At 35.0% G+C, this 12,467-nt stretch overlaps 1 protein-coding gene across 2 annotated transcripts in view; it reads left to right on the top strand.

Annotated features, from left to right (window-relative positions):
* The first annotated feature begins 7,489 nt into the window (after window positions 1–7,489).
* The window catches only part of LOC115237720 (circadian locomoter output cycles protein kaput), a 7,791-nt gene continuing 2,813 nt past the window's right edge, over window positions 7,490–12,467 (top strand). Inside the window, exons 1-9 of one of the 2 annotated variants that reach the window (XM_029810966.1) lie at window positions 7,490–8,212; window positions 9,824–9,956; window positions 10,031–10,179; window positions 10,368–10,459; window positions 10,563–10,767; window positions 10,843–10,938; window positions 11,065–11,140; window positions 11,219–11,457; window positions 11,523–11,665. In XM_029810966.1, coding sequence (XP_029666826.1) covers window positions 9,919–9,956; window positions 10,031–10,179; window positions 10,368–10,459; window positions 10,563–10,767; window positions 10,843–10,938; window positions 11,065–11,140; window positions 11,219–11,457; window positions 11,523–11,665 — 1,038 coding nt within the window. In that variant the 5' untranslated portion in view covers window positions 7,490–8,212; window positions 9,824–9,918. Of the gene's footprint in view, window positions 8,213–9,823; window positions 9,957–10,030; window positions 10,180–10,367; window positions 10,460–10,562; window positions 10,768–10,842; window positions 10,939–11,064; window positions 11,141–11,218; window positions 11,458–11,522; window positions 11,759–12,467 lie in introns of both variants that reach the window. The other variant, XM_029810957.1, reaches the window with a different exon arrangement.

The raw sequence follows: 12,467 nt of genomic DNA, 5'->3' as shown, positions 1-12,467 counted from the left end.
CTTATAACAAAATTTAAGCAAACATTTTATAAATACAATTCTTTCTTTGACAATTAAGAGACTAATGAATTCCGCTTAAATAAAAAATTATTTTATTTTATATAGCAATAAATTATATAAAACATTCGTGCTGCATGAAGTTTCATCTATTATCTGCGGTATCATACATGTAGATTTAAAAGTATATGTTTTTACTATCTTAATTAATGCAATACCTGTTTTGTAATGCGCGGATGTTCCCGGGGTTAATGATTCTTAAATCCTTTCGCGCATTTAAATAAAGACTTTTCTGCAGAACAACTTTCAACTACCGGTTCACAATACACTACGATAGATAATTGCAACAGTCACGTGATCATTATAGTTTCTTCGTGGGAAAAATATGTAATGAAAGTTTTCCACGTACAGATTAAATATGTTGATTAAAAGATCGATTAGCCCAGTCTATAACGATAAATTCACAAAAGAAGCAACATTGGATTTCATGATTAGAAAGTTCTAACGCTGAAATCCCATCCGGATTGTTCAGAACGATGATCGACGGACCACCAAACTAAAACTTCGTTGCATCAATCACGAGAGGAGAGACCGTAATTACCTGCAAATATCTGCATCGGCAAAGGTTCAGGTGTGTCAATCACTCCGACTGACAGAAGGAATGCTCGCGCGAACATTCGCGCTTGTCGTGCACTGATTTTACTCGCATGCACACGAGTTCTCAGGTCGAGGGAGTACGTTGGGTTTCTTGCATCTTTCGTCGATCATTTTTCAACGATGTCGCGTTCAATCACACGCGGTGACGTCCTCGTCGATAGCACCGTGACATTTTTCACGTGGAAGAAACTCGCCGCGATTAATCCTCTCCGACGACAATCGCACCGATTTTCTACGACGCCTCGGTGTCAATCACACGATCACGATTACGGGATGCCGCCATGGACTGTTGCCGACTGTAGCGCCTTGCATCCAGGTTCATTAGTCGCGTTGTCGAGCCTAATCGATCGCGAGACGCGAGTTTTTACGCGCGATTCCGCGCGGTGATTGCGAAAACCCGTGCGGAATACGGATAGTAGGCCAAGTAGAAACAGACGAGCCAGAATTGCCAACCGCCCTGTGGTAAAAGTCCCCTTCGCTCGGAGAAACCGCGCGCCTACGGAAATACGACGAGATCTCACTTTTCCTCAGCTGCAGTTTATATGAATTACTAATATACGTGTTGAACTCTTGCTGATTTCAAAGTGGCATAGCGTATCTTCAATATTTTTTTATCTCGCTAAGTGAAGCGTCAGATTTACCTTTTACCTTTTCAGAACCGACACCGAATGAATGGAAATATATTAATCTTTGTAAATTAGAAATTTATTTTTCAGAAAAATCAAGTAAAATTCTCTTTCCGAGAGAAAATAATTGGTTCTGGAAATGGTTGAATTTTTTGAATCTTGTATTTAAAGTTGCAGGGATGAAAGATAACACGTGGTCAGACATTCTTGTTGATTCAAAATTCCCGTCAATGAAACAGAGACGCGAAATAAAATAAACGTTATAATTTTCTCAAAAACTCGTCGAGTTGAAAGAACTTGCACAGACACAACACACACGAGTATTTGTTCGTATATTATCTGGTTTATTTATTTGGAAGAAAGATTCCTATTCGATAAAAATCAGAGATGATCTTGTAATTTTCGCCCCTATCGTGCAATCATTTTTATTCGAGAAGAGAGGAGAAAATCTCGTTCATATTATCCATACCGGACAGTGTCACTATCGGCCGACCTCACGATGGATTTTCACGTAGCGAAAATGAGCTAGAGAGCTGTTTTCCGACAATGCGCAGTCGCGGTATTATCACTCGCCGCCGTCATACATTTGCACTTCACCGACTCCACGGTGAATGCGCGGAATATGTATATTACCTCGCGGCGCACATTCAAGCACACAATCCGCGATTGGCCGACCGCGGTACATTTCAAACGTCGGCCTTACACAGCATGCATCGGCAGCAGTCGTTAACAAAGCATTCGCCAAAGTAATTCGCTTGTCGTGCGACATCTGATATCTCTCGTGCGTGAAGTATCATCGCAACAAGTATAAATTCCTCGATATTTGCGAGTACGTAGCCCTGTGTCGCGGAAAGAAATAATACTCACCGGTCGTTGCACAATTTTTTACTGCCACGAAATAACGAGGTACATTTTTTTGGGGACAGAAAAGGGAAAAGTGAGATATGCAAATATGTTATATACAGATATCGATTAGTTTAAAATCTTTTTCTTTAATAAACAGTTTAATGCACATCAGCATTATTCTTTCAAAAATTATTCCTTTTAAAAATTATATTGCGTTCAATTACGTAATACTATTAAAATTTTAATTGTTTGTGACTCAGTAATAACCATTATTTTTCTTAATATGTTCTTCATTATCGCTAATTAAGAAGTATATGAACAAGAGATATTTCGCATACGATGAATGTAAGGTAAAATAAAAAACACAGATAGTTCAATAAATTTTACATAATATTTATTATTTATAGTGTACTCAGAAATGTCGGGCCTCAACCAGTGGGCCTTCTTCTTTTGACATATTTGATCAATGAACATCACAATGTTAATTTTCCTCTAGTCCGTATAATTACTTCTCTTCTCTATTAAGAGCGACGCGCAATCTGCTCGTGTCGCTGCGGTGGAACACACATACAAGCATTACGACGGCCTATATCTCTGCATTGTATGAAATACTCGAGATTCTCTCGTTCGTTGCGCTGAACAGGCCATAAAACCGCGAGGTCAAATTCGCTCGTGGGGGAACGACGGACAAAGTAGATTGTCACGAGCGGTATTTAATGCAGTGGTCACGTAAAAAGTAGCTCGTGAAACTCAAACGACGTAACGAGCGGATTGCGCGTAGCAAAAAATAGATATGTCCAGCTTCGCGACTCTTGGTTCTCACTCGCAATTCAACATGCCAGCATATTCGTACAACAAAACATCGAATAACAACTGCATATAAAAACAAAACGAAAGGAAGAGGGTCTATCTCAGTCGCAACTTGTTCGTAAGTTTTGAATTTCGATCGGCGCGCGTATTCTCGACAACTAATATAATGATCCGATAACTATATTAAAACATAACGTGTTGTATTAGTAAAACATTTTTCCTTCTTTACGTATTGGATAAGTCATCGCCAAATATTTATACAGTCCGTTTTCTCGCCATATCGGAAAACAGTTTCGCTTTATGTTGTCCATATCGGGCCGACATTCGAGGAGTTCCCAAAAATGATGGGGTTTTAAAGGAGATGAAGGAAGAGGAGGGCGGGAGAGGGAACGGGGGGGAGTGACTTTCCTTTTTTCTCTTTTTATCTCGTATTACAGCAACCAACCACATTCCCACTGTACACGCCTCTTTCTCTGCTCAATTCTTCGTCCTCTTTCGCGGACAATGCAAAATTAAAATACGCACGCATCGCGACGGGGAATGAAACGCCCTACTCGGACAAGGAGATTCGCATTCATCTCGATTACGTTTGTCGAATTATCACGTCCGCGTCGTTTCCATCTCCGACGCGACAAATTGAAAATTCTCCGCGGGCCAGTCGTTAAGAATTCAAGATTATCAAATAGCAACAATGTCATTCTTCTATTATTTTTCTTTTTCCATTGCATTATAATATTGCTCACAATTTTACTATTTTATTACAGTATAGGAACAATTGACATCAATATAATTTCAAGTAATTAGCAAATAAATATTAAAGAAATATATATTTCAAAATGTGTGTATCTATATATGTATGTCGGAATATAATATATCTTTATTTGCGTACACACACAATATTAATATATTTTACAAAATTCATCTATTTAAAAAATATATTCTTTTTTTTTCAATTAGATAATACAATTTCGCGTCTTTACTGCAATTCTTTATTGTCAAACAAAAAAAATCAATGTAATGTATCTTCAGTTTAAAAAATAGAGAATTTGATTTGTTAAAAAAATATCAATTGTTTCCTTAAATATAAAATAGAGTTTTGTTAACTACATTAAAAGCGGGTCGCAGAGATTGCAATTTCAAAGTAAATGTGGCGATTGATTTCGTTATTTAAGTCGTCTACATGTCGCTTGCTGTCAAATTTATACAAAGTTGAACACGATGTTACAACTTCGAATCGAATCTTAATGACTGGTCGGCGGGTGCTTGCTAATAAATGACGCGGAGGCGGCAGTGGCGCGAGGGGTACATTTAAGTTCTCATTATATAGGAATCGAGGGGACCCCCAATATTCGAAAAACTTGGTAAAAATATCAGTATTATGTATATATATATATATATATATATATATATATATATATATATATATATATATATATATATATATATATATATATATATATATATATATATATATATATATATATATATATATATATATATATATATATATATATATATATATATATATATATATATATATATATATATATATATACATAATACTGATATTTTTACCAAGTTTTTCGAATATTGGGGGTCCCCTCGATTCCTATATAATGAGAACTTAAATGTACCCCTCGCGCCACTGCCGCCTCCGCGTCATTTATTAGCAAGCACCCGCCGACCAGTCATTAAGATTCGATTCGAAGTTGTAACATCGTGTTCAACTTTGTATAAATTTGACAGCAAGCGACATGTAGACGACTTAAATAACGAAATCAATCGCCACATTTACTTTGAAATTGCAATCTCTGCGACCCGCTTTTAATGTAGTTAACAAAACTCTATTTTATATTTAAGGAAACAATTGATATTTTTTTAACAAATCAAATTCTCTATTTTTTAAACTGAAGATACATTACATTGATTTTTTTTGTTTGACAATAAAGAATTGCAGTAAAGACGCGAAATTGTATTATCTAATTGAAAAAAAAAGAATATATTTTTTAAATAGATGAATTTTGTAAAATATATTAATATTGTGTGTGTACGCAAATAAAGATATATTATATTCCGACATACATATATAGATACACACATTTTGAAATATATATTTCTTTAATATTTATTTGCTAATTACTTGAAATTATATTGATGTCAATTGTTCCTATACTGTAATAAAATAGTAAAATTGTGAGCAATATTATAATGCAATGGAAAAAGAAAAATAATAGAAGAATGACATTGTTGCTATTTGATAATCTTGAATTCTTAACGACTGGCCCGCGGAGAATTTTCAATTTGTCGCGTCGGAGATGGAAACGACGCGGACGTGATAATTCGACAAACGTAATCGAGATGAATGCGAATCTCCTTGTCCGAGTAGGGCGTTTCATTCCCCGTCGCGATGCGTGCGTATTTTAATTTTGCATTGTCCGCGAAAGAGGACGAAGAATTGAGCAGAGAAAGAGGCGTGTACAGTGGGAATGTGGTTGGTTGCTGTAATACGAGATAAAAAGAGAAAAAAGGAAAGTCACTCCCCCCCGTTCCCTCTCCCGCCCTCCTCTTCCTTCATCTCCTTTAAAACCCCATCATTTTTGGGAACTCCTCGAATGTCGGCCCGATATGGACAACATAAAGCGAAACTGTTTTCCGATATGGCGAGAAAACGGACTGTATAAATATTTGGCGATGACTTATCCAATACGTAAAGAAGGAAAAATGTTTTACTAATACAACACGTTATGTTTTAATATAGTTATCGGATCATTATATTAGTTGTCGAGAATACGCGCGCCGATCGAAATTCAAAACTTACGAACAAGTTGCGACTGAGATAGACCCTCTTCCTTTCGTTTTGTTTTTATATATAGTTGTTATTCGATGTTTTGTTGTACGAATATGCTGGCATGTTGAATTGCGAGTGAGAACCAAGAGTCGCGAAGCTGGACATATCTATTTTTTGCTACGCGCAATCCGCTCGTTACGTCGTTTGAGTTTCACGAGCTACTTTTTACGTGACCACTGCATTAAATACCGCTCGTGACAATCTACTTTGTCCGTCGTTCCCCCACGAGCGAATTTGACCTCGCGGTTTTATGGCCTGTTCAGCGCAACGAACGAGAGAATCTCGAGTATTTCATACAATGCAGAGATATAGGCCGTCGTAATGCTTGTATGTGTGTTCCACCGCAGCGACACGAGCAGATTGCGCGTCGCTCTTAATAGAGAAGAGAAGTAATTATACGGACTAGAGGAAAATTAACATTGTGATGTTCATTGATCAAATATGTCAAAAGAAGAAGGCCCACTGGTTGAGGCCCGACATTTCTGAGTACACTATAAATAATAAATATTATGTAAAATTTATTGAACTATCTGTGTTTTTTATTTTACCTTACATTCATCGTATGCGAAATATCTCTTGTTCATATACTTCTTAATTAGCGATAATGAAGAACATATTAAGAAAAATAATGGTTATTACTGAGTCACAAACAATTAAAATTTTAATAGTATTACGTAATTGAACGCAATATAATTTTTAAAAGGAATAATTTTTGAAAGAATAATGCTGATGTGCATTAAACTGTTTATTAAAGAAAAAGATTTTAAACTAATCGATATCTGTATATAACATATTTGCATATCTCACTTTTCCCTTTTCTGTCCCCAAAAAAATGTACCTCGTTATTTCGTGGCAGTAAAAAATTGTGCAACGACCGGTGAGTATTATTTCTTTCCGCGACACAGGGCTACGTACTCGCAAATATCGAGGAATTTATACTTGTTGCGATGATACTTCACGCACGAGAGATATCAGATGTCGCACGACAAGCGAATTACTTTGGCGAATGCTTTGTTAACGACTGCTGCCGATGCATGCTGTGTAAGGCCGACGTTTGAAATGTACCGCGGTCGGCCAATCGCGGATTGTGTGCTTGAATGTGCGCCGCGAGGTAATATACATATTCCGCGCATTCACCGTGGAGTCGGTGAAGTGCAAATGTATGACGGCGGCGAGTGATAATACCGCGACTGCGCATTGTCGGAAAACAGCTCTCTAGCTCATTTTCGCTACGTGAAAATCCATCGTGAGGTCGGCCGATAGTGACACTGTCCGGTATGGATAATATGAACGAGATTTTCTCCTCTCTTCTCGAATAAAAATGATTGCACGATAGGGGCGAAAATTACAAGATCATCTCTGATTTTTATCGAATAGGAATCTTTCTTCCAAATAAATAAACCAGATAATATACGAACAAATACTCGTGTGTGTTGTGTCTGTGCAAGTTCTTTCAACTCGACGAGTTTTTGAGAAAATTATAACGTTTATTTTATTTCGCGTCTCTGTGTTTCATTGACGGGAATTTTGAATCAACAAGAATGTCTGATCACGTGTTATCTTTCATCCCTGCAACTTTAAATACAAGATTCAAAAAATTCAACCATTTCCAGAACCAATTATCTTCTCTCGGAAAGAGAATTTTACTTGATTTTTCTGAAAAATAAATTTCTAATTTACAAAGATTAATATATTTCCATTCATTCGGTGTCGGTTCTGAAAAGGTAAAAGGTAAATCTGACGCTTCACTTAGCGAGATAAAAAAATATTGAAGATACGCTATGCCACTTTGAAATCAGCAAGAGTTCAACACGTATATTAGTAATTCATATAAACTGCAGCTGAGGAAAAGTGAGATCTCGTCGTATTTCCGTAGGCGCGCGGTTTCTCCGAGCGAAGGGGACTTTTACCACAGGGCGGTTGGCAATTCTGGCTCGTCTGTTTCTACTTGGCCTACTATCCGTATTCCGCACGGGTTTTCGCAATCACCGCGCGGAATCGCGCGTAAAAACTCGCGTCTCGCGATCGATTAGGCTCGACAACGCGACTAATGAACCTGGATGCAAGGCGCTACAGTCGGCAACAGTCCATGGCGGCATCCCGTAATCGTGATCGTGTGATTGACACCGAGGCGTCGTAGAAAATCGGTGCGATTGTCGTCGGAGAGGATTAATCGCGGCGAGTTTCTTCCACGTGAAAAATGTCACGGTGCTATCGACGAGGACGTCACCGCGTGTGATTGAACGCGACATCGTTGAAAAATGATCGACGAAAGATGCAAGAAACCCAACGTACTCCCTCGACCTGAGAACTCGCGTGCATGCGAGTAAAATCAGTGCACGACAAGCGCGAATGTTCGCGCGAGCATTCCTTCTGTCAGTCGGAGTGATTGACACACCTGAACCTTTGCCGATGCAGATATTTGCAGGTAATTACGGTCTCTCCTCTCGTGATTGATGCAACGAAGTTTTAGTTTGGTGGTCCGTCGATCATCGTTCTGAACAATCCGGATGGGATTTCAGCGTTAGAACTTTCTAATCATGAAATCCAATGTTGCTTCTTTTGTGAATTTATCGTTATAGACTGGGCTAATCGATCTTTTAATCAACATATTTAATCTGTACGTGGAAAACTTTCATTACATATTTTTCCCACGAAGAAACTATAATGATCACGTGACTGTTGCAATTATCTATCGTAGTGTATTGTGAACCGGTAGTTGAAAGTTGTTCTGCAGAAAAGTCTTTATTTAAATGCGCGAAAGGATTTAAGAATCATTAACCCCGGGAACATCCGCGCATTACAAAACAGGTATTGCATTAATTAAGATAGTAAAAACATATACTTTTAAATCTACATGTATGATACCGCAGATAATAGATGAAACTTCATGCAGCACGAATGTTTTATATAATTTATTGCTATATAAAATAAAATAATTTTTTATTTAAGCGGAATTCATTAGTCTCTTAATTGTCAAAGAAAGAATTGTATTTATAAAATGTTTGCTTAAATTTTGTTATAAGTTTAATTATATATAATACAATTTGAATCTATGACAAATATATCCGCAAAAGTAATAGATATATCGGCAGTTCATCGGCTTCGTTTGATCACGCTTGTAACACGCGACTGTTTCCACTTGACTTTGTCATGCTGGTCAAAGATTGCACTGATTTATTCGGTTAATCGATTTTCCTTGTAATAAAGGAAAAACCATTATGCTACGTAAAAATTATTATTTCGATATCAATATATTACATTAATGTAAATTTCTGTTAATAATTTATACTACAATTATAATATAATTGTCTTTTGTGCTAATTTCTCATGATGATTTTAAATCGAATAATTATTTTTAATCAACATCAATGTTGTGTATTTTATTATGTAATTTTTAAATAATTTTTAAATTTATTCTATCGAGTTTTATTCTGTCGGATTCTCAGCATTATGATCTATTCAAAAGCAATATGTTTATCATATCAAGAGGTAATCGGAATTTACACGAAGATAAAAAGAATAAATTCATATTATTCGATAATAATGATCATTAGTGTTCAAAATTATTTTGTGCTTGCAAAAATTTCATACAAATTTAAATTAACATGTAATATTCAGTTTTTAATTTTTCTGCAACTCGTATCGTATAATGCGAGTCACGTTTTTTTAATAAAAAGTAATAACAGTTTATTTACATGATATGTTTTAATTTTTGAGCCATAATTCATTTACTTTTATATCTCAAAGTGTAATTTGGATAAACATATATAACAATATTGTACAAAATAATTATTTATAAGTATGTTATGATAATGTATAGCTGCCCATTTCTTGCAAAATATAAATCAATATATCGTTTATAGAAAATTATTATTTGACCAATATCAATGATTAGTGTAATTTTTGAATATATCTCTCACTTTCTAGAATTATGCACGCTACTTTAAGTATCATAGAAACAAAGTTCAAAAACATCGCACGACGTGTAAAATTAGCATAAACATATCTCGATATGAATATAATCTTCTCTCTGCAGAAGCGGTAGTAATACCAATACAAGAAGTATAGATTACAGACATTCTGCCAAGAAGTTTTGCCATTTTAAATTGAAGTACACATTCTGTTTCTATCATGGACGATGATATGGACGATAAAGATGACACAAAGCGGTAAAGGCATATAAAAAATTCTTATACAATCATTTGTTAATGCTTATTCCAATAAATAAATATTTGCCTTTTAGAAAATCGCGTAATCTCAGCGAAAAAAAACGCAGAGATCAATTTAACATGCTTGTGAACGAGCTTGGGAGCATGATCAGTGCTAATACACGGAAAATGGACAAATCTACAGTGCTGAAATCGACGATTCTATTTCTAAAGAAACACAATGGTAGGTGCAAGATCTTTACAGCATTCCATTTATCTCCTTTAATGTTTTTATAATTGAAACTATTTGGCCTTTTATATTAATACTCAACATTAGATTAGAATAAATACAGTACTTATCACATTTGGATAAACTCTTGAACCTGTATTTTTTATTGAAATTAAATTATATATAGTAATTGATTATTTCAGAGATAGCAGTTAGATCGAGAGTTCATGAGATTCAAGAAAATTGGAAACCGTCTTTTCTCTCCAACGAGGAGTTTACTCACCTTATATTGGAGGTAAAATTGTTTATAATAAAAATCATAAGTCTACAGTAAATCTTATAGTATGTATATATTAGATATTTACTGTCATTATATAAACTTTTATACAAATGTGTAGGCATTGGACGGATTTATAGTAGTTTTCTCCTCGAATGGACGTATTTATTATGTCTCCGAAAGTGTTACGTCTCTTCTTGGATATCTTCCGAACGAGTTAGAGAACACGACTATTTATAATATAACATATCAAGAAGATCAGCCACACTTGTATAATGTCTTGTTGAATCCTGGAAGCACGCGAGATAAACGCGCTGTGAAAAAAGGTACTCTTCATGAGTAATGGAGAGCCAGGAGATTTGTACAATTTTTATTACATACAATCTTTTGTATTGTGACAGAAGACCAAATATCTTTCACGTGTCACATAAAAAGGGGCGGACTCAATTTTCAAGAAGATTCTGTTTATGAACTTGTACAATTTATCGGATATTTCCGTGAGTGAAAAATCTCAAAAATTTTAAATTTCTGTAGCATATTTTGCAAATTATATATTTTTAAAGTCAAGGTTTTTTTACAAAATAATTTTATTTTTAAGGTCAAGTAATTTCGTATTATTGCAGGGTCTGCTACGGATAACGATGTCGACAACCTACTGCCAAATCAAAAATTTAGTAACACCAACGCATCAGACAACAAGTATTATCGCTGGCTGTGTACAATATATATATAAAATTAAAGTTGCACTGGAATGTAAACTTACGTTTAATTTTGCAGATTAGTATTCGTGGGTACAGGACGTCTTCAGACTCCACAACTTATCCGGGAATTATCCGTGACAGACAGCACGAAGTCAGAATTCACATCCCGCCATAGTCTGGAATGGAAATTTCTCTTTTTAGATCACAGAGCGCCGCCCATTATCGGATACTTGCCTTTTGAAGTTTTAGGCACTTCCGGTTACGATTATTATCACGTGGACGATTTAGACAATGTCGTTACATGCCATGAATCATGTGAGTAACGAAAAAAAACGTAAATACATGCAGCGTAAATTATTAATGGCTTTATTAATCTTTAGTGATGCAGAAAGGCGAGGGAACATCTTGCTACTATAGATTCCTTACGAAAGGTCAGCAATGGATTTGGTTGCAGACCAGATTTTATATCACGTACAATCAATGGAACTCGAAACCAGAATTTATCGTGTGCACCCATTACGTGGTTAGTTATGTCGACGTAATGAAGGAATTGCGCGCGGAATCGAGGGGTTACGATAAAACGGAAAATCAGGATGTTTTAATACCCGTAAAACAAGTAAGACTATAGATGCGATATAATACGCGCGATCGTACAATTTCATAATTATTCCAATATCAATTGTAATATCAATTATTGCAATATCAATTGTATAGCACAAGACAAATACGTATGTATAAAAACTGCAAGAAATTAAAAACCGTTTATATAGAGAATACATTTCCGCCAACTATTAAAATAATATATAATATATAATATATAATAAAATAATAACTTTTTACGTTATATAAATTTTATACTTAAATTATACAAACTTTATGTGGAGTAGATATTAATAGACATTAATAGACATATTAACTGATAAATAATTTCTTATACATGCATATATTGCTTCTTGTTTTTCTGACTCTATTGTAATTATAATTATTGTTATTGCATATTTTATTAAAAGAATATCGCGTGAACAGAATATTTTCTGTATAAAAAATAAAAGATAGACGGAAAATTAAATAATACAGTATAGAGACATGAAAATAATAGTTAAAACTTATTTAAAAAATATAATAAGAAAGAGAAAAAAAAGAACAGGCGTTATTACGCGCATAGATTTTTTCTTGCACACAAATCCTTAGACAAACAGAGTTGAATATAATGAAAAATCATTTAATTTGAAGTAATAACAGTAATAATAATATGTGTATAAAATAATGAAATATTTAAAAAAACATTTTTTACAGAAAGAAGGAGAACTTTCTTCTTACATATA

The sequence above is a fragment of the Formica exsecta genome, unplaced genomic scaffold (genome assembly GCF_003651465.1).
Source record: "Formica exsecta isolate Colony F162 unplaced genomic scaffold, ASM365146v1 scaffold115, whole genome shotgun sequence".
NCBI classification, from domain to species: Eukaryota; Metazoa; Arthropoda; class Insecta; order Hymenoptera; family Formicidae; genus Formica; species Formica exsecta.
Note: the sequence above shows the minus strand (reverse complement) of the source record. Positions and strands in the feature narration are given on the sequence as shown.